The sequence below is a fragment of the Stylophora pistillata genome, chromosome 14, assembly GCF_964205215.1.
Source record: "Stylophora pistillata chromosome 14, jaStyPist1.2, whole genome shotgun sequence".
Lineage (NCBI taxonomy): Eukaryota > Metazoa > Cnidaria > Anthozoa > Scleractinia > Pocilloporidae > Stylophora > Stylophora pistillata.
Genome location: NC_142532.1, coordinates 15423329 through 15447053, shown reverse-complemented (window position 1 = coordinate 15447053; position 23725 = coordinate 15423329). Strand labels below are relative to the sequence as shown.

The window sequence follows — 23725 nt, the reverse complement described above, 5'->3', positions numbered from 1 at the left end:
AATATCGGTACTTACCTTTAAATATTGGCACTTGCCACTAAGAGGTGACACTTGCTATTAGAATACTGGAGCTAACCATTAGAATTTGGCCTTTAGATGCTTGCCATTCTTTGGATCCGCAGATATTTTCTCCATACCTAATTATTCTTTACTTTGGAATATTAATAAATGCATGTTTTGTATCTTCTCGTTGTTGTCGTTTCGTTCCAGATGTTTTACGAAGACGACGAAAGAAATTCTCGCTAAATATTAGCGTGTGTAAAGCCATGCGAAAGAGATATACTCTTTGAACTTTAAACATCCGAAGTCGACTCCACAGCGAAGTAAGTGAGAATAGGAATATCATTTTTACTGACTGGTGCCTCATGTCGACTTGTGATATCATTTTCGCGTATCTAAAAATGAATATCGTTAAGGGTGCAAAGAAGGTAAAAGTCAGATGACGCGAAGGATATTTACACTTAGAAGTCGTATCTAAACGTTTTTTCAGCGGTAATTATTCAGCGGGGTTTGTAGATATTATTTTGCTTTTCTAGCTGTATCACCTCTGTACTAAGTGGGAAAAAAACTGAGTAATTTTGGATCGTCTGAGGGCCCAAATTTCAACATGCGTGGGTTTTGTATTTGCAATATTTAGCGTTTGCGATTTAGAAAGTAATTAAGATGTTTAAAGGCTGATAGTTTCGAAAGAAACTGTTTGGGGCTGCGTCGGTGGGAGTAACGAAATAATTTGGATATATCAACAAAGTTGAAATGGTAAATTAGCCACCGTAATGATTACAAAAGCTGACGTTTCGAGCGTTAGCCCTTCGTCGGAGCGAATGGAGCTTAATTTCGGAGCTTAATTTCTTTGGGAGGAGACAAAATTTTGTGGGCAGTTATTCGTGTTACCGACGCACTCGCAAAGTAAACCAAGTACAGAAAATTCTGTCTGTTAGAACGGTTTAGGTTCACCATCGGTGTAAGCTGGTGACATATGTTGCTTTTACTCTTGAGACTTTATGATTATATACAGCTGCTTCCGGTAAAGGTGTTGAGTGGATCTTTTAAAAGTTATTTTTCAATATGCAAGTAGTAATCAATATGAACGACAACAGATATGCTTCCAAACAAAATTGATATAAAAGTTGGCTAGTATTAATGTTGCAGAAAGAGACATCACCTTTGTTGCAACTTTCAGTCTCTAGGACATGTGCAATAACCCAGTAGACTACAACAAAACAAAAGAAAACAAAAAAAAAGCAAATGTTTTTTTAAATACTTGCTCTCAGGCGACTATATTCAAACCGGGAGCAACCTGAAGACTTATACGCCAACTTTCAGATCACATTCTTGTTTTCAATTTCAGCTTCTGCGTGTGTGTGTGTGTGTGTGTGTGTGTGTGTGTGTGTGTGTGTGTGTGTGTGTGAGTGAACGAAAGTAATGTAAATCAGGTTGGCACTAGTTCAACTCCTCGGCTGTGCTCTGTAAATAGCCTACTGGTCTGCCTCCTGCCAGTGGGGATTTCTAAGCACTTAGTTAGTCTACATTGTGGCTGAAAAGCGCCTAAGGGGGAGCTTCAATTTACGTATTTATTTATTTCTTTATTTGAATAAAGGCTGATCGTTTCTAAAGAAACTGTTTGAGGCTGCGTCGGTGGGAGTAACGAAATAACTTGGATATATCAACAAAGTTGAAATGGTAAATTGGCCACCGTAACGAATGCAAAAGCTGACGTTTCGAGCGTTAGCCCTTCGTTGGAGCGAATAGAGGAATTGTGGGTTGTGTGTGCTTTTAAAGGCAGAAAATGTAGCTACGGTATTGGTGGGAACATGTATACCACCAATAACGTAGCTCCATTTTCTGCCTTTAAAAGCACACACAACCCACAATTCCTCTATTCGCTCCGATGAAGGGCTAACGCTCGAAACGTCAGCTTTTGTATTCGTTACGGTGGCCAATTTACCATTTCAACTTTGTTGACATATCCAAATTATTTATTTATTTATCTTTTGACTCAAGGCAGGAAATTCTCGGTCTAGTTTGTTGGTAGGATTCATTCGAGTGACGAGGAACGGTGAGTGTGATTTTGTTAACTCAGTACAGTGTCTGTCATAAAGTGATCTTTATTTGAGTTCACTTCGAGAAATCCCAAATACGTTTTGCAGATCTGATCATGAGTTCCCCTATGATAACCATTTGTGCAGTAATGTTTGTTTTTGGTTGGAAGAAGCAGAAATCGCCATTACATGATCAGAAGACAGAGTGAATTTTATACAGGAGCTTCTCTCTACACCGGCTTCCTTTTAAGTCCTACGAATTCAAAGAGGGACCACATAAAGAAACAGCAAGCAAAGTTGCGAGAAATAACTACCTCGCAAGTGAACGAAATTAATTATAAGTTACACTCATTAACGGCCATTTCAAAAATTGCTTTGTTATTCACGAACAAAACATATCTTTTATATTTAAATTTTCTGAGGAAGAGTAAAAGGTACGTAGGTAGATAAGCGCATATCAACAAGAATTTGGATATATCATGATAAGTTCGAGATCATGTGATAATTTTTTTGTGCGGCCACTCGATATTGTTTTAAATTTCATGGCTAATCCAGGCTCATAAACAGTTAATTTTAAATAACTGATCAGCATTTCCATACTGAAATCGATAATTGAGCAGTGTCCATCCTTGCAATAGGGCCTTATCTTAACTTCAACTGTTAGTACGCTCGTATACATTTAGTGGTGCAGCTTAATAAACATTTTTTTATGATTTATGTTACATCTAAGTCATTGAAGGTGACCGACAGTTCAAAAAATAGTCCTTTTAACTTGAATGGAGAAGTCAAAGCTGAGGGTTTAAATGCTTTTTCAAGTTCCTTTCGTTTGTTGGCAATCATAACTTCGGCAGGAATAAAAATCAGTTAACATTGCTGAGCATTAGACAAAGACCGTGGGACTTATGTCGTAAAACATAATTTCATAAACGATAAGCTTTCCACATCCAAGTTGAGAAGATTGACTGTGCTGCCTTTCGAATTGAAAGGAGTAGAATTTTTTTTAGTATCGTTTACATGGTAAAACAAGAGGAAATCCTAGTCTATCCTCATAAACGAGAAGTTTTCCACATCTAAGTTTAGAAGATTGGCTGTGCTGCGTTTAGAATTGAAAGGAGCAGAAATGTTTTTATTATCATTTACCTGGTGAAAGAAGATGAAATCCTAGTCTATCCTCACATTATTCTTTGGACTTCAGAGGATATTCTTTTGGTGACACATTAAAAACATTTCTGACACGTGTTTAGACAAGTCAGGAAAGAATTACTTCCATAATTTCATTTAACCCCGGCAACTAGATTTCGAATGCAAGAACGCGTTGTAGGTCGCGCTAGCAATTGCTGGCTGCTTACCAGACTTAAAAAAAAGTTGTGTGGGACCGAGTGGCTTACCTGCCCAATATCCGGAGACATTCTCCAGCACTACCGATACAGAGCCAGGGACAGTTGGCGAAAAGAAATATAAATACAACTTTAGCATCATCGCCAAATTTTATCCCTAAAAAGAAAACAGTGACTCCGAGCTTTTGCTAGAACGATACTCTTTTATTTTAATTTCGCACACTTTTCCTTTATTTTCCCTTGATTACGTTTTACATTATCAATTTAATTCGCACATATTCTTTATTTAGCGAATTTGTGTATCGTTCTATCAAGATTTTATATTGAGAGCCCAAAATTCCTGCGAATTCTGACTATTACGTAACTTTTTTCGTAGCAGAATGGTCAACTGATGACAAGCGACTGATTTTTTGGGAGTGATGGCGTGCCTGATTCGCAGACTTTACGTTCTCACTATGATGTTCTTCTTTACAAGACCTCAGCTCATTTCAACAGAGATTACTGCGCAAGCAATGGTAAGTTTAAGGCCTCAATTAACTTCCACCGAGCATCCAACGGCTAATGTACATCAAGTGTATACAGCTCTGCTCTTTGACTCAACTGTATCAAAGGCACAGGACAAGGAGGAATCACTAACGGCGCAATCTCCAGAAGACTTAGCTTCACAGGTGTTAAAGCATCGGCAATATCAACCAACAACACTTTTGGACATTACAAATGATCCCGCAAGCAACACAACGGAGGCTACGCACAATCAGATTTCATCACCAGAAAAGTTAAATGTTGCTTCTGAAAACAGTTCCATCGGAAAACAAGAGCAAATAACAATACAGTCTCACAAGAGTTCTTCAGAGCAGCCTGCGCCTGTGATTTCTCAAACGAGTCTTTCTGGGTATACATCAGTCGCTACGATTCAAGTAAACTTAGATCTTAAACAAAAACAAGCAGTCCTGGCGCCCTCGGATAATCCCAATGGACCGTCAACAATAGAAGCAGATCAAGAAACGTCAATTTTAAAAACTACACAGAGTTCCTCAGAACAGAAAACAAAAGCAAGACCTTATGTGTATTTGACCGTATCAATGACATCAACAACCTTGACACCGGTACACGAAACAAATGAGCAGCAGACAACAACAGCACCACCACCAAAGATCCAAGTAGAGCTCTCGCAGATCCTCTCACCAATCGTTATCCTTCGAGTACCAGTCCCAACAACAATAGTCACTTTTATTGTTAGCTCCATTAAAGAACAGAAAGCTATACCTTCGAGCACTGCGGAAGTGCAGGCAACGTCTGTGCCTAACGTGTATTCAACTCCACAATATCAACCGACAAATTTAGTTTATCACAACAGTTATACTGAAAAAACTTTAACATCAGCATTCAGATCATTGACTCCTTCAAGTAGCACGTCAGCAGGTGACAAGGGAAATGAGTTAGCTGCAATAATTACAACAACATCAAAAACCTTGACACCAATATACAGAACTGATGAGCAGCAGACAACAACGGAAGCACCATCACAGATCCGAGTAGAGCTCTCACAGATCTTCTGGCCCCAAATTATCTATCGAGTACCAGAAGCGTCAACAACTGTTGTTCCTATCGCTAGTTCAATCGCACAGTCGACAACGCCTTTACAGCAAAATAGTACTACAGAGAACCGGAAAATAACATCTGTTAGTTACCTTAATTCAGCCCCACAACCATTACCTTTATATCATCAAAACAGTTCGAGTGAACATTCATCAATATTTGAATTCCAACTGAATCCTACTTCACAGATTTCGTCTTTGATTACTCGAAACAGTTCCTCTAGTGAGTCATTATTGTCAGTGGACCAGGTAAAACTAACGCAGGAGCAACAAAATACCTCATCTAATGAGCAGCCAATAACTAGTACAACTTATGAAGGTCCCTCCAACCAAATCTCATCTTTGAGGCTTCACAATACTTTCATTGGTCAGGAAATAACATCACTGGATCAGCCAGCCACATCTCCAAGACACCAAAATACCATTTCTCCAGCAAAGTCCCCTGGACAATCAACTACCCTTACATCCTTCGAAGGTTCCCTTTCAGAGCTTCAAACTTCAATATCTCAAAACAGTTACCCTGATCGACCATTGTTATCAATGGTTCAGCTACCTTCGACTCTTGGACAAAAAATTAGCACTTCTCCTGCTCAAAATAGTAACTCGTATAGTCAGCCAATAACTGGTACTCTACTTTTCGGTTCTTCTGTCAAACTTCCATTGTTCACACTTCAAAACAATTCGGTTAGTCAGCCATCATCTGCAGTTGATGAAATGTCTTCAGCACAGGATAGACACAATAACACTTTTATCACCCAGAGTAGCTACTTTGGGAAACCAGTGACAGTTAAATCCTACGCAAGTGCTCCTGCCGAGGTTCAATCTACGCTTTCTACAAACGGTTCCTCTGTTCAACCATCTTTGCCAGTGGATAAGCTACCTTTATCTTCACCAACACAAAATGTCACATTTCGGGCTCAAAATGGTTCCAATGGACAGCAAATAACTGTTTTATCTCAGTCTGGTTCCTCTGCTCAGCTTTATCAAAACGGCATTTTGGAACAGAAGGAAGCAGATAGACCTTCCTTGAAATCAACTCCAAAATTACAAGCACTGCCTTCACTGTCTCAAAATGGTTCTTTTGAAGAGTTAGCAACAACGTCAACTAAGCTGTATTCTACGACAAAGTTTACATCTTTGATTCCAAAATATAATTATACCGAGCAGCTACTATCCAATACTCACCAGAGCGAAGCAGCTTATCAGCAGCAACCTACAACGCTGACATATCATGGAAAATCAGCAACCGATTTACCTGATGCTGAGTCAAAGGTTCAAAATGCAAATTTGATACCTTACAAGAGCAACACTGGGCAGATTTCAACATCTGCTTCTCAGCAGCATCCTTCTCTTGAGCCTTCGTCTTTGAATTTTCGAAGCAATTCTACTGAACAACCATCATCACCTGTTGATCAAACAAAATCAGCTGTGAAACTGTTTTCTGAAGGCAGTTCCTTTGGCCTAAAGACGACATCCACTGAATCTCAACCAAGCTCCTTTGTACAACCGACAACTTTTATTCCTCAAAACAGTTTCATACGCATTGACCAACAAGCATCAGTCCATCCTGAAGCAAATTCAACCGCAGAACAGAGATCCACAACGATTCTGCAAAACAACAACTCTTCTGGACTTTTTGCAATACCTGTACCTATTGTAAATTCTACCATACAGCAAAACCTAACAGTGTTGTCGGAAAATAGACTCAAGAAAGTACCGACTTACACAATTGAGGACGAAGCGACTCGGAACCCTTTTAATTTTCTGCCTGTAATCACTTCTTCTGAGCAGAAATTAAAAACGATAGAATTTCAAGTTCATTCGACTTTACAAGAAACAGGTTCAACCAGCTTTATCACCCAAAAAACAGCAGCTTCAAGTAAATTTCACTCGACTCAACAGTCAACAGCAATTACATCGCCACCGTTAGGAAAAGGTAAGAAGTTCCTAAAACAGAGAGAGAAACAAGGTTTGATTGTTGAACTTAGCAAGAAGACTTTTTAATGGCGTGGATGACGTTCGTTCCAGAAAAATTTAAAGGATTGTTAATGAAGGGTAGCGGAAGCGCTGGCCTGGGGCAAGAAAAAGTCTTGGCTGCCTCATGCCGCCGACACTCAAAGCTAACTACTGGCAAGAGTGATCCATTTAGTTTAGTCATGACCTTTTGCCCTTTTCCAAGCGTTTGAGTAGTTCTAAAAATGAATAAATTTCGTTAATAATTACTTAAATGCGCACGAGTACTTTAATGCATTTCAGCATAGACATTTTAAAATGTTTTTATTTCTTTTAGTGACAACTTTGCGATTAGTCTTTTTGCTGAAAAAAGTCGATTTTGACTTCGACCTTTTCAACAACAACTCCACAACATATAAACGCATCGAGGAAAGCGTTACATCTGAGGTAAGGCAAGATTAGTTTCTGGAAGAGCAGAAGACCAACTCAGTCAGGCTGCTCTATAAAGCTCACCAAATTAGCTCATCCGTATGCGACATTTAAAGTAAGAACATGGTTAACACTTGTTGTCGGGATACAGGGATCAGCTCTAAATAGCTGTAAATTTATAGTTTTGGTGGACCACGTATCATGTATTTAAGTGACTCTTGAAAGTATAAACTAGAATTGTACAACCAGCCCCCTTGATCGAGATAATGTATTCTTTTGAATTTTGTACAGGAGAACGAGGCCCGAGGGGCTAATTTAAATTTAAACAAAATAATATTAATCCGGCAGCCATTTATGACAGTGGCCTATGAAGTGTTAGTTCTCATAATAAACGGAAAACGCCCTGAAAATATACGCGATAAAAAAGGTAATCTTTCATCATGTACATACGATGGAGCCAAGATTTTACTTCTCTTATTATCTATGATCGTAATGTTTTGACAGATTTTATTACATCTTGGGCCACGTGGTGTCACAAGTGTCAAGATCCTATCTATGAGGTAAAATCAGTTGTCTCTTTACATTTATACACACCAGAAGGTTTTTTGGAATGGACGGTTTCGAATATTTGACGTAATTATCATGTTTAGTGTTGGCTGATGGTCAACACCAAAATGAAAACCAAAATAATAATAATAGGAAAATTGAAAATTGACTATCGATTATAGAAGTTTTGACTCAATTGTAGAATTATCAACACAGTTAGCCCTTTACAAGTATTTTATAACTGCGAGAAAACACGGTGTAACTATTTCCTTTGCAATTGCAGTCTTTTTCGTTAAAAATATTATACAGTTTCAAAGGGAATAAGTGATGAAATCTGCTTTTTAGTGGACGGTTTGAGCTTCAGAGTAACAGCCGATGGTGTAGAGATTTAGCCTCGATGAAAGTAATCCTTAACTCTGAACACCTTAATATCAGTATGCATATTCTCCTAACTTTTAGCTATCAAAATTTTATCTGGCGCTGACAAGGAAAATTTGTTTAACAATCAAGAGCATCTTCAGTTGGTGATCATTTCCTCTGTACTCGTGACGGCAATATTTGATTTAAGGGTTATGTTTTTAAGAGAAGTTAAAAACTTGGCACTCTTGGGGGTCTGTAATATTTCTAAACGTCCACGGAGGCCCGATCGCAAGCAACATAAAGTAGCTTTGCACTCTCAGTCTCGATCACCGCACACACTGGCTTTCTGAGTCACATAAACCAAGTTTCCGCTTTGCATAACTCCCTGAGATCCCGCAAACACAATAGGGTCCAAGGTTTAAAAGGACTGTTGCTGATGGATGACATTCAATTATGCTTCGAAAACTTGAGGAGTTATCATTATCAGTTGAATGCCTTAGATCTTGTTCAAAGAAACTCATAAGTCAATTTGCCATATCGTTGTTCGCCAAAAGCTCCAAGAAGTTTTGTTTGGTCAATTTCTATCTTTTTGTAAATCTAGAACGTCCTTTTTGTATCACACTATACGTTTTGATTCTGTTTTCTTGATCTAACAGACCTGGAAGCGTGGAAGTAACTACTGTTTTAACTCTTAACGATGAATCTAACAGATCAAAGGTTAACGAGGAAATAAACAAGTTAAACAAGACCGGGAAATTGGGGAACAAAACTTGGACTGCTCTTTACTGGGGTGTGGAAGGTACGCTACTAACGCCTTCAAGTTAAACAATGTGTCGATGTCGATATGAATGTTGATCAATGTCATGCTAGTGCAATTTAGCTTTATTTTCGTTGTCAAGGGGTTCCTTTTTCGCTAGGAAGGTGAGGGGATTGTTAAGAATCTCTGGAAGGAATTCGATTCTCGGTTTTCTTAATTTCGAGTCTGTTTTGAACCAAAGCCATCCTCGGAGACCCACGGGCTGAGTCGATTTCAAGTTAGGGCGTGAAGAGCCCCTGGGGACATTGTCTTACAAGACTAGTTCCAAACGGTCGCAGTCGTTCTACCATCTGATTGGTGCCAGAAAAACTTTGTGTTTTTCTGCCCAATCAGAGTGAAGTGTGCTTTAGAGTCCTTTCGTGTGTTTTAACACGGACATATACTAGTAGCTCAGTTGCTCGGTATGTTTGTTTGGACCGTGCGATCGAGATTTGCTTGAGGCGAAAAGTTTCAGTCTCGACACACAATGTAAGAGAAATCGATCAGATTGTCAGCGAAAATCTTATCGGAAACTATACTGAATACTTTCGCAGGTATCACTAGAGAACGTGTTTTCAAGTTTGCGAGGTTTGTATACAACACGATGGTTGCAGTCATTGATATGTCGCTTTAAACGTCTAGACTTTTTGCATAATTTGCTGTGACTGAAACTTAGGGTCTGATTACATGAGCCGGGCTGGCCCTGTTAGCCGGGCTGATTTCTTTTGTTTTGGTGTTCGCCAAAGAGTAAAAATAAAAGAAATCAGCCCGGCTAGCCGGGCCAGCTCGGCTCATTTAATCAGGCACTTTGCCAATCCCGTGAAGTTATTTCGTCGCACGGGCCACGCAGGTATGTCGAGCAACTGGCGCTTTCGCCTACGTAGCTTTCTGCTTTCTGTGCGCTCCAAAACCTAATCTTAGTAGTAAAGTCGTTCACAATACGGCCAAGGTTGCAGAGAACGTTAAGTTCGTGGACGACATCCAGCAAGTGCTAAGAGAAAGCTTAGCTGTGTTTCCGGTTAGCTAATTAAAATCTGAACGAAAACTTATTAACGAGAACATCGTGGGAAGGGGAGATGTTTTCGGGCAGTTACCGAAGGGGTTTGGAAAGAGTTTAACCTTTCAACTGCTGTCTAGAGTGTTGAAATTCTTTAGATAGGAAGGCCACGGATTCTCTTCTAGTCCCTTGGTCATTGTCATTTCACCTCTTCTGTCGATTGTTGAAGACCAAGTTAAATACTTTTGATCATTGAGAATCGATCCGATGCTGTTTTCAGTGGGAAAAACAAAACCAAAGAGCAAGAAATATTGGGTGGAAAGGGCGGGTTTACTTTATTGCAAATGTCAGCTTAGTAGTACAGGGTCATCTACCCACATCTAATTAACAAAAGTTTCCACGCTTAGCTTTTCTTTTTTTTTCAAGCGAAGATGAGATTAGATTTGGCACGCACAGAAAGCTGCGCGAGTACCAGTTGCTCGACATACCTGCGTGGCCCGTGCGACGAAATAACTTCACGGGATTGGCAAAGTTTTAGTCACAGCAAATTATGCAAAAAATCTAGAAAGATTTAAGCTTAAATCTCGTTTAACGTTTAAAGCGACATATCAATGACTGCAACCATCGTGTTGTATACAAACCTCGCAAACTTTAAAACACGTTCTCTTGTAATACCTGCGAAAGTATTCAGTATAATTTCCGGTAAGATTTTCGCTGACAATCTGATCGATTTCTCTTACACTGTGTGCCGAGACTGAGACTTTTCGCCTCAAGCAAATCTCCGTCGCACGGTCCAAACAAACATAGCGAGCAACTGAGCTTGTAGTATACGTCCGTGTTAAAACACACGAAAGGACTCTAAAGCACACTTCACTCTGATTGGGCAGAAAAACACAAAGTTTTTCTGGCACCAATCATATGGCAGAACGACTGCGACCGTTTAGAACTTGTCTTGTAAGACTATGTCCCCAGGGGCTCTTCACGCCCTAACTTGAAATCGACCCACAGCCCCTGGGTCTCCGAGGATGAACCAAAGCATGCTATTTTCAAAACTCGCCTCTAAAACTCCATTCATTTTGGAGACCTGACACGAATTCCGAGTCAGATTTGGTGAAATTCACCCGTCAATTCAACACGCTCTTGTCTTTCCTTTAAGAACCAAACACAATTTCAGATCGAAGTAGTCATTATGGCCAAAATATTTGCATTATATCAGTTTTCAGTCAAAAAACGGCGCAAAATACCAGGGCTGGTTTGTTCAAAGATGGATTAAGATAACCCAGGGTTAGTGTGAAATTTGATTTTAGATCTGAAAGCTTCATAAGAAAATTCAATGTAACTCCATTTGTCTAAAATTTGATGATCGATTTTTCTAAAATGAATTGGGAAAATCATTCCAAAACTGCTTTTGAACAGAGAAATATAGAAACAGGGATTAAAATTTAACTCTGGGTTAGCACTAATCGGCCTTTGAACAACTGGGCCCAGACCCCTCTGAGTAGCTCATGTCAACATAGATTCTTCAGAGGAGTACTACCTTCTACCCGAAGATCTCGTTGTCAGGTGACTCTTGTTATTACAATATAAACCGACTGTAGCCTTGTACGCGACATTAAATATTTAAGAAATTTCGGCATGGTTTTTTCTTTCTCAGATAACTTTTGCAATCCTCCGGAGGTCAGTATAACAAATTTACCAGACAGAAGAGTGAGAAAATCTGTTGTTTCCATCTTGCGTTCCAAAGACTTTATCATCCAGGCCACTGTCAGAAAAACGGAGTGTAATTCTTCTCAGGCACTACAGTTTGAGTGGTATCTATTCAAATTTAAGATAAAAGCTTCAGGAAACATCGAAATACAGAAGAAAATTCCCTCGGGTTCAAGAACTACAGAATGGACCCTGCGAAAAAGAACACTTGATTACGGGGAGTACTACGTAGAGTTCAGAGCAGCCTATTCAAATCAACCATCTGTAAAAAGCAGTATTTTGGGATTTTTCAAAGTTAGCAAATCTAAACTTATAGCTGACATTGCAGGAGGGAACATAGTTACACGAGGAAAAGTTGCTCCCATTTTATTGGATGGTTCAGCCTCTAGAGACCCAGACGTCGAGCCTAGTGACCACACATCCATGAATTTTACGTGGTTGTGTAAGAAACGTCAAGAGCAGTTTCCCAATGTTTCGTTGGCTTCGCTACCAGTGATTAACAGTTCCCTGGTTCCTGGTCATGGTGGATGTTTTGGAACTGGTAATAAGACTGTGAGCCTGGAAACCAGTCATATGGATGTAGGTGAGTTGTATGTCATCAAGCTTATCGTCACAAAGGATGACAGAAAGGACGAATTCACTCAAGAAATTGAGATTGTCAGTGGTAATCCACCACAAGTGACTATGCGGTAAGTAACAGCAAGAACCGATACCCGTATATTCTCTTTTAAAATTTTTGGGCCGTTCGAAACGAATGTTTCCTATCTTTAAATGGAATGGTGCCGTTTAATGATGAGACCTCATTCCTCGAACCTATTGTCAAATTTTTAGCCACAGTCCTAAAAATAACTATAAGGAAATCAATCTCAGAGGAATTCATACAAGTAAACCACTCTCGGTTTTAGTGAACATAATAGCGGAGCTCGCAGCATGAGCAACGCGCGCACCGAAGCACTATCATAGTCAAAATTGGTAACCTATCAGACCGAAAAAAAAATTGGTTTTCACGTGACCGTAGGACCTTCTGTCCGCGCAAGATACTACTTTTAGCAGGCGCGGAAATTTGAATTACAGGCAAAAATCTTTGCATTAACTATGTAGAGGGGAGCCCACGAGGGGAAAGGATAAGGTAATACGCATGTGAGCTTATCTGTGTGACTTAGAAATCGGGTGCAGCCTTTTGAAGTGCACATACTCAGTTAAATGTGGTATCCAGGTGCAATGTACTGCGGGCACAAAGTTAGACAAACACGAGGGCTTCACGTGAGCTAGCCAATGTAAGGCCCTCGTAAGCAGTGGTTTCGAAGGATTAATCATGCTGGTTGAGTTGACATTGAAAACATTATTTTTGAGCAGTTTGTTTATTGATATCATCCTAAAAAGTAACGATATCAATAGAAAAGGCTATGTTAACCGGAATAATACATCTTGACTAAAATTAACAAAAGGATCAACCGTGATACTACTTCCTTTCGCAACTCTCTCTCTATTTTATTACAGATGCCTAATTAACTGTCAAAAGAATGCAAGCGCCTCTACAAGAATCAGCATCGCAACGACATGCAAGGGACCAGCGTGTCAGACAGCAACCTACCACTGGCAGCTTGTGATGGTAGATTCCACTGGAAGTGAGCTGCAAGGAAATATCCTGACACGTAACAAGACAGAGACTGACATGGATCTTCCTGGTATTATTATCAAAGCAAATCAACTAAAGCCACTCAACGTAAGTAAGTGGTTTTATCGTCTGAAAGTCTCAGTCTCGAAGGATGGAAATGCGTCCTATCAGTTTAGAGTGAACGCTCCGCCTAGTCCAGGATATTGTAATGTGACCCAGACGAATGGACAGGCATTGAAGACGAAGTTTACCTTTGTATGCACTGATTGGCTGGTAAGAGATATAATTTCTTGGTTCCTAGTAGACTTCTCTTGCACGACGACTAAAAGTGTAAAAAGCAAGACTTGCCAACTTTATCTAACAATCGTTTAACATGCGACTTCACATGTGTATTAAAGCCTAACTTCAACGAGAGTTTCTATCTATATCTGATTGTTCTTTGTTGGTAAATATTATCTTCCCGCAGTTTCCTTTATTTTCTTAAAAAGCAAATTGAAGAAAAATGATGGCATTAGCGAGACTTATGAAAGTTTTAGTGGAGAGAGTTTCTTTCTGAATAACCCATGTTGCGTAGTATTAAATGTAAGCATTACTTAAAAGCACTTTACTAATACCTCCACTTCTCTTTCAAATGGAGTGGGGAATTCTCAATCCTTATAAACGAAGAAATGAAATCAACACCCCAGGCTAAATGGGTATAAACTGAGAAGAAGTCCTGACACAGACGATCATTGGTCGCTGGGTTAGGGTTAATTATTATCATTATTATTATTATTATTAACGTTATTAACGTTATTAACTTTATTAACGTTATTAACTTTATTAACGTTATTAATGTTATTAATGTTATTAATGTTATTAATATTATTATTAATATTATTATTAATATTATTATTATTATTATTATTATTAACATTACTAATAATAATAATACCTGAGTTAGGCTGGGTTACATGTCTTGTCTCTTTAAGGACCAAGACAGACCTCTGACGTATCAGTTCCATTACAAAACGGACCGTGGATTGTACACTGTCGTGCAATATGGATCTACTGATCATGTTACTACAGTGCTTCCCTGTGGAAAGGAGAAAGATGGACATAATATTACATTTGAAATAATGATAACAGACAGTTTGTCGGCTTCCAGCAACTTTGTTCTCCACATAAAGGTGATTCTTTGAATACTTGTAAGCTCTGTATGAAATTACAAAGTAGTGTTTCTATTTAGTAAATACAAAAATAGAAACCATACCTTTTTCCCAAAAATGTCAGAGAGTCATTAGAAAAAGGTAACCATTGTCTGAGATCGCGTACAAGGTAAAAAGAGTTAGAAGTAAGTTTTTTAGGAAAAGGGACTTTTTATTAAATGGAATAAACCTTTTTTATTGAAAAACGTGGGAGTTTTAAAAATTCGAATTTATATCCACTCGAACGCTTTAAGGAGGGAAGGTGACAAGACATAATAAGGGTATTTCCCTTAAAAACGAGATAAGTAAGCGATGTAATTTTCCATTGAAAAAAAGTTATGAGGCAGCTTTTTTACAAGCCTTTTAAAACTGAATGAAATTTGAGAGTTTCGTATTTTGAGAATAATCTGTCCGATAACTTCTGATTTTTTTGCTCTGTCTCTGTTATTTTTTCTGCCAGCAAAATCTTACAGGTCAGTTTATGCGGCTTTATCGTGTACCATGTTTTATATTAGAACATCATGACATGACGTAATAATTTATCAAAGGGAGATTTAGTTGACAGGAAATCTACGTACATTATCATGCTCTTAGGTCGAACCGCCACCTGCTAATGAGAGTCTCAGTAGACTTGCAGTTGGAAATAGTAGTCAGTTTAACATTTGGGTCCAGTCAGGGAATGTTAGAGAAGCCACACAATTAGGAAATGCTGTGTTAGGAACAGTTGAGGAATCAAATTCTACGTCTCCCGAGGACAAGATAGAGGTATTTATGTCTGTTATCTTCTCAACCAAACTGTGACCGTGTATTCCTAACGTCTGGGTGAAGTAAGCCCTGAGAAGGACTGCATTATGTAGCAATGACCGGAAGGTTCAAGTCATCGCTTGCTTGACTTTTATGATGAGGTCCGCTAAGAAAGGTTAAGCCTTATTTGAATTTTCGAAAATTTGGACATGCTCAAAACAAATAAAGGAGTATTATTAGATTAAATGAAATTTTACAACTCTGCAGGTTTTGAGACATTTCTCTTCTCTTTTTCGAATTTTTTTCTTGCCAAAGAGGGACAGAGACTGTCGATTTGCTGGATAAATGTCTTGACCTCGTTTTATCTATAGCGCCATACTTTGTTTCCATGGAACTTTTCTCTCATTGGAAATGGAAATACTGAGGGGGGTGGGGGGGGGTAGGTGTCTAAAGATCCTAGGGGAAGTTGGTATTATCTTTAGGCTAAAAGGTACGTCCGTATTTTCTACAGATCAAAAACTCCATAATGAAAGGTGTGTCAAGTATTCAAGTAAGCAATTTACAATCCTTGACTCAAGTGACGTCTGTGATTGCACGAGTGACACTGGAACCGAGCGAAGTGACCTCTGATACGCAGGTATGTAAGTGCTCAAGGACCCAATTCCCAGTTAAATATTCAACTGACTTCACCAACAGGTGTCGCTATCTCTACCATATGACCTAAAAGAAGAGGAGACTGCAAGACTTCTAAAAGCAATAATCGATCTATCTCTTAGGTTCTTGCTCTGCAAGCCTTGAGATCTATGACGTCATTGTTACGAAACAAGACCGAAGAGGATTACGATTCAGAGTCCGTCCTAATTGAACGAGACGGGGAAAACTTGGTACTGAGTCTGGGTAACATTCTCAACTCTGCCTGTCAGAAGGCGAGTGTGATCGATAAAAAAGCGCAGAAATCGGAGATACAGTCCAAGGTGATACCTCGTGTCATTGTTTACTGACTGTTCTTTTATGAATTCATCCAATCGCTCATTGATTTGTTGTCTCCTTTCCTTATCGCGTTTGCGGCCTTTCTACTTTGTTCATCCGTTCATGCATCATTTCAGTTATTTTGAAGGTTTCCATCCATTTGTCCATCCACGTATCCATCCATTTATCCATCTATCTTATCATTTCTTCTTTTATTTATTGCCTTTTTCATTCTCATTTCTTCTTTCTTTCCAATTTGCAATGTACTTTTTAATGTTTTTATTTCTTCGTTTTTAATAGAGTGAAAATGTTTCTAAAGACGCAGCGAAACTTGTCGAGGATGTAAGCGTTGCCCTCCTATCAAAAATGTTGGTAGACCAGGAACCCAAACGCGTGCGGACACATTCCTTGAGCATGGTGCTCAAAAGACTCAGTCCCAGATCACTGAAAACAGCAACAAATGTTACAGACGATCCTTATGAACTGGGAGAGTTCAAATTTACCTTCAACGCCATAACCGATAAGAAAGCGAACGATACTGAGTACATTGACAGTGTGGTAAGCAAATTGAGTTATACCCTGAGTTTTAAATGAAGTTAAGTTTGTATGGCTTATTTCTGAGGCTCTTAAAAAAATGGTACGTTTTCTCCCTCATCAAAGAAACTATCACACGAGAAAGTTCATCAGTCTTTCCGAATATCGACTACCATTAGCAGTGCAGGAAGGTCAACATCGGGAGGTGGAAAGAGGGAGAGAAAAGGACAGGGGAGAGTTCAAGTGAGATATGGAGCGGATTAAAGGGCTAGAGGGTCAATGAAGTGAGAGAAGCACAAAAATAAAAACCGTTACTTTTACAGAATATATCTTAAAGGCTCTTTAAATCACTTTTATGCCAGCATCGACGCAAAATGCTGTTATAAAACACAAAGATTATTATTTTTTTTACTTTTTCTATCAGATGACTCTGAGTACATTCAATCCCTTTACTTGGGACATCAGTGCTGCCCATGTTGATTCTCACGTCCTTAGCTTGACCATCAAAAACCACGAAGGACAAACTTTATCGGTGAAAGATAGTAATGAATATGTCGAGATGAAGATTCCACGTGAAGACAATTTTCCGCCTGAGGAAAGTGGCTTGTTCTTTGCTAAGCCCAGTAGTGAAGGAAATATGCAATACCATGTATTAAGCTTGCCGCATACGAACGGTAGCGCTGTAAGACTTCGAGTAAGTATCATGACTTTACAGTGAACATAAAACTGATTTTGGACGAGAGAATACGAGGACATGTTCCTCTGAAGGGAGGGTGCGATGTGATTATGGCAGAAAGTCGAGGCGAAAAATAAATAGTTCTTGGTTGGAATGAAATGATCGTGAAAGCTTTAATGTTTCTTTTAAGGTACTGTAAGGATAAGGATGCAAATTAGGATTTACTTGCTATAACATACATTCGATAAGTTTCATGAACCCGAATCCATGTGATCACAACCGAAATCCGAAGAAAAAAGAATAGAGAAAGAGGCCAATTGGATGACAAGCAAAGTGCCAGAAGTTCAGGATAGTGCGGGCGAGCAAGAGGGTGTAGCTTTAGTTTTTTTACGTCATTTGTTAAGGGTACAATGTTACTCTTTTCGACCTCTTCCACCCATAGTGAAGCAAAGCATTTACATTGCAGCCTTGGACCTCTTTCGACGCTCAATTGAAAATCTCTCGAGACTAGAATGATTTCTCGTCTAGTCAGTTGAATTAATTAAAGATCTTGAACATCAGTATTACCATTATTTCAGATCAAACCAACTACAGATAACGTCATCTTCAACGTGTTCGTGCGATATGGCCAGCGACCAACAATCAGAGAGCATGATGTGTCAGAGAAAATTCCGCAGTCCTCATGCTTGAAGACTTCTCAAGATTCTTTCAGCCATTGCAGCAATGAAGCTTACGACATCCTTTTGTTACCTGAGAAGGTGAACAAACCAGGACAATACTATATTGGCATACAGTACGAGAAGGATGAAAGAGAACTCCAGAGTCGACGTAAGAAGCGTTCATGTTCTGGAAGAGGCCGCCAAAAGAGATCATGTGTGGAGGTTAAGGAACCACCAAGGCCCGAAAATATCACGGTGAAGCCTGTTTATGACCCAAAGACAGACGTCAATTATTCTATGAGTCTGCTGAAAGAGATTTGTCTGTTTTGGAACAGTACAGAAGAACGCTGGTTATCAAGAGGATGCAAAGTAAGTTTGTCTACTGTTGCTAAAACCTAAGTACTCTGATAAGTCATCATTTTTTCAACTCCTGGTTGTGTTTTTATTTTACTGATATAGTCTTCGCGCCTTTTTCACATTGCAACCTTATTACAATAAATAGTACCAGAATCTTGTAAGCCATGATGCTGACAGCTCTTGATTAAAAACCCTCTCCTTTCACACCTCCAAACTGACTAAACCTCAAAATATTGCCTCACAAGCTGAATAGTAGAAAGGTAAATGGGGCAGATGAAAAATTCTTTCGACGGATTTTAAAAGAAAAGTTTTAAATGCTTATTTTAAGGACTGCTTTTAGATCACCCTGAATGATACTTACTCCCTAACATCCATAAAAAAAACTTAGAAGCTTCTTTGGGTAAATCGCTTCAAGACATTCCATACGAGGTCAATTTTTTGTTATCATTATAGTGCCAAATTTTCCCCCAACGGTAGATGCTGATATAAAAACTCCTGTTCAAAAATATGAACTGGGAAAATCCTGGGCTAAAATATGTCATTTCAAATTGTTTTTGCCTCACAAATTCTTTAAGGCGGGATTTCGTTTTAATTGAAGAGCTCCACTTATCCCTGTCTTGTGGATATGAAAATAATCCTTTATCCCATATTCGTTAAGGCGGGATTTCGTTTTAATTAAGGAGCTCTAGTTACCCCTGTCTTTTTATTATGAAAATAATCCTTTGACCTTTTGCAGGTCGGACGAGGGTCAGATGTTTTATCCTTACACTGTTTGTGTAACCATCTGACGTCATTTGGTGGGGGTGTCATAGTAATGCCAAATAGGCTAGATTTTGATATCATCTTCTATGAACTAACGCACCTCCACAAGACTGGAAACGTTGCCGTCCTTGCCACAATAATTGCAGTGCTGCTGCTTTACGTCTTAGTGGTAGTATTTGCAAGGAAATATGATAGACAAGATAAGGCCAAGGTAAAGTTTGGACGGATCTTATATGCTCTTTTAAATTCAGGGACGGATTTTTCAGTAAAAAAAAAAATACAGCTAGTTGTCAAATCAACTAAAGCAATCCTGAAATTTGCAAGCGTAGCAGTAATCAAGGAAGAATAAGAGTAGTTTTGAAATATATTGAAAAAGGTAAGACTGAAGAATGAAAGATCAGACGCGTCTATTGTACGAAGCATTAATTTTCTTAGCTCGAATCAGTCAGTTTGTTACCATAATTAATTGCCAAAGCTTTAAGAAGAACATGATCTCGAAGATTTGGTGCGCATATGGGGATAACGCAAAGAAATTTCCTATACACGTTTCTAAGCACGTTGTTATTGGTGTTCGATGGCAGACAGATACTAAGCAGTATTGGGAAGTTAGGTCCAGAAGCGACACTATCATCAATAAAACGTGTAAAAGAACAAACATTGAAGGAAATGAGTGATGGAACATTGCGACTTCATTATCTCAAACACTATTGCTGACAGTCCATAAGGCGTTTACGCCCTTTTAATGAGCAGTCTCATTCGCAATTCGATTTCGTATTTTTATCCTCAATAAACCATCATCCCCATTGGGTGATTGTCTCTTTCTTTACGTTTTTATATCCCTATCAAACGACGATAGCCTTCTAATGTAAACTTTATAAAGCTTCTTCACTTTCTGCGGATAATTACGTTATTGATATGAGTTGACTATATTGTTGATTCTAACCATTCTAAGTAACCCGGTCTTATCATTTGTTTGATTCTCAGAGTGGTCCAGTTCTCCATTTACCTTCGTCTGATGGAGCAAATGACTTTGAGTACCAACTGACATTGGCGACTGGAGTGTGGAAGAATTCTGGGACTGATGCTCGTATCGTTATCATCATTTACGGAAACGAGGCGCAGAGTGAGCCTTTAACATTACACAAGAACATGAGAGACTCAAGAACCTTGCTGGCGCGTGGGAACGAGGATACATTTGGAATTCACCTACCAATGTCACTGGGTGATCTGGAATTTATCCGCATATGGCATGATAATTCAGGAAAATATCCTTCATGGTTTCTTAGCCATGCGATTGTCATGGATCGTCAAACAGGTAGAAAATGGACATTTTTTTGCAACGATTGGTTTGCACTGGAAAAAGGGGACGGTAAAACTGACAGGATTCTAACCCCTCTCGGTTCGCAGGAGATGCAAACGTTTAGTTATGCTTTGAGATCGCAAGGTTCCAGGGGTTTTTCCGATGAACACGTTTGGCTTTCGGTTGTTGCTAAGCCGCCAAGGAGTAGATTCACACGTGTCCAAAGAGCCACTAGCTGCCTTTGTATACTGTTGTCTGCGATGTTAGCAAATGCCCTGTTCTACAGAACAGAGAAAGAGCCAGATTCTACCCTGCAAATTGGGCCATTAAAATTCAGCTGGAGGCAAGTGATGGTGGGAATTGAGAGCGCTTTGATAGTAACTCCAGTAAACTGGATGATCATGACATTTTTCAAGAGGAGTGCCAAGAAAACTCCAAACAAAGTCCACGTAGAAAAACCGAAGAACAGTCCAGCTCCTTTTTGTGGCAAGTCGTCTACTAACAGTTTAGTCGATATTAATGACGTTGATGTCACCCTAAATGACAAAAGGTCTTACTTCGGAAATAATTTCCAAAGTAAAACTACTATCCAGGAGAAATTCACGCTCCCTCACTTCTTTATCTACATTGCTTGGGTTTTAGTCCTTGCTACTGTATCTGTGTCTTCCGTCTTTACATTCTTGTTCAGCTTGCAATGGGGAAAGGATATTTCGAACCAGTGGCTTTCTTCAATGTTTGTATCTTTTACCCAAGACCTTTTCGTCCTACAGCCAGTGAAGATATTGATTATCATAGTGTTAACTGCTTCTCTGTTTCGCAATAATGATGACACTAAAACCGTTAGCCACATCACTGAAGAAAAACTGCATTGCGAAACAATAAGCGTCGACAACAATGTTCAAGTGGAAATGCCGAAAGAGGATGAACTTATACGTGCAAGAGAGTACAGGACTAAAGAGATAGAAATGTTTTCCTTTTTGAGAGAGCTCCTGGGGTATCTTCTGTTCTTCTTTTTACTTATTATTGTGTGTTACGGTAGACGAAGTTACCACGGATATCTCATGACTATGGATCTGAAAAATACCCTTGGCGAATTTTCTTTGGTAAGTAACCCAGTCTACATTTTAGGGTAACCGAACAACTTTGTTAACTGTAAATTTCCTTGTTTGAGAGTTATAATGATCGGCAAGCGAGAATGACATAGTGGTGAGATCAATCGCATTGAATTAAGTCTGGCCTGGTTTCGCTACCGATAGATGACACCCTATGTAGATTGATCTTTTTTTAAGTTTTTGTTATTGTTCCGAGGATTCCACCAAGCGCATTTGAATATAGTCTCGCTCGATATGATACAATCATATTTTATCTTAATGCGAGATCTAATTAATGAAAATCCTCTTTAAGAAAGTCAAGGTTTATTTTAGACTGACATAGATATTACTTGGCGTACAATCACACATACAACCACCCATAATCAATTTAAATTTATTGCGTTTATAATTATGCGAGATGATCCTAACCCCAGTTATCTTGGTTCTTCCCACGAACCCCATCCTCTCCTTCCTTGTATGTGTTCCAATCGGTTCATTGCCACTGTACATTGATTCCGTGTGCGCAAGTCCAGAGATCATTACAGTGCCATTGGTCGCCATTATCAACATCATTATCATCGTTATCACTGATGACTACTATCATTTTCATAATCGTCATCTCTACTATTATCATTTTTGTAATAGTACTATAATAATAATAATGATAATAATCGTATTAATGATATTAAAAAGTTTTTTTGGGCACATTTAGAAAACTCAATGCGCTTACATTACCATATAGAAATATAGTAACCAATCCGTTGATACCTATAAAATGTTTCTCAATACAATAATGAAAAAAACAACTGGTAATAATCAAAGATTAGTTAAGTGCGTTCGATAGTAACAACGATTGCAAATATGACGGCGTGTGCACGAAAGGGAAGCTTTTCGTGGCAACCGTTGCAAAGGGTTATACTCGATACTCGTTCCTCCCAGCGAGTGGGAATTGTTTAAAATTTGTTGAAGCGTTTTTTTTTTTTTCGAAGATATTTCCACAGCTCACATATAGGTACGGAAAGAATTGCTCATCAGTCTCTTTTAAAGTACCTGGTAGGTATTTTAAGGTCAGTAGACTCATCCCATTTTGTTTGCGAAGCCTTTTGAGATGCAAATGTTCTCACACGAGCACCATCGCGAATCGGGAAAGAATTGCTCATCAATACTTTTTAAAATACTTGGGAGGCATTTCAAGGTCATTAGACTCAACCCATTTTGTTTGCGAAGCCTTTTGTTATGCAAATGTTTGTATACGGGCGCCATCGCGAATCGGGAAGTTTTATATTAGGAGTTCCGCGACTAGAATCGCTTAGAATCGCTAGCATGTTCTGTATATGCTGTATCTTCCAAGGATATGCTTGTAATATACTTAGGCGTAAAAGAAATACGGGTATAGCGACGATTCAAGACATAGTTATGTTATAAATGTTAGCTTTCCTGTCCCACGTGTAGGCCTACGAAAAGGAAATCGTCAATTGTAATGACTATCACATTGTCTAATAAACCTTTAAACTTCTGTAAACTGTGACTTATGCTGTTTCCTTTTTAGTGTTTTTATATTGAGCAGCGTTTTACCAATTTCTTTTTCTTCGTAATCCCAGTGAAGTATGCCGCCTGATAATTGTTGTGTACCGATGTGTTGTAATTAAGACAGGATATCCTGTAGGTAGATTGTAGGAAGGTCACCTCCCACTGTCTTTCAATAAAGGATCCGTCAAAACTGAAAGTAACTTCTGCCACATGTACTGATGTGTTGTAATTAAGACAGGATATCCTGTAGGTAGATTGTCTTTCAATAAAGGATCCATCAAAACTGAAGGTGACTTCTGTTACATTCTAAAACTATTGTGGTTTTGGTAAAGAGATTCTGAGTTTTATACAGTTTGTAGCCAAATATATACAATATATTAAGTTTATAGACCTGGCTTATCGGAATTCGGAGAGATGTTTCGCAGGACTTTCAAATCACCGAGCGAACAAAAATATGCTAACTTCACTTTAAGAACGTGTCCACCTGAAAACCATGCAGACGAGTCTACACGAACCCCATCTGGATTCGCTCAGAT

General features: G+C 38.9%; 1 protein-coding gene across 1 annotated transcript; it reads left to right on the top strand.

Moving 5' to 3' along the window:
- Positions 1-203: 203 nt before the first annotated feature.
- Positions 204-23477, top strand: LOC148716759 (uncharacterized). The gene is made up of 17 exons (XM_088745714.1): positions 204-323; positions 2002-2056; positions 3756-6910; positions 7265-7374; positions 7861-7916; positions 8919-9061; positions 11710-12451; positions 13263-13653; positions 14352-14549; positions 15162-15332; positions 15823-15948; positions 16088-16285; positions 16581-16838; positions 17239-17508; positions 18069-18518; positions 19243-19479; positions 20253-23477. The coding sequence occupies exons 3-17, from the start codon at positions 3796-3798 to the stop codon at positions 21699-21701; spliced, it is 7914 nt and encodes a 2637-aa protein (XP_088601840.1). The 5' UTR covers positions 204-323; positions 2002-2056; positions 3756-3795; the 3' UTR covers positions 21702-23477.
- The last annotated feature ends 248 nt before the right edge of the window (positions 23478-23725 follow it).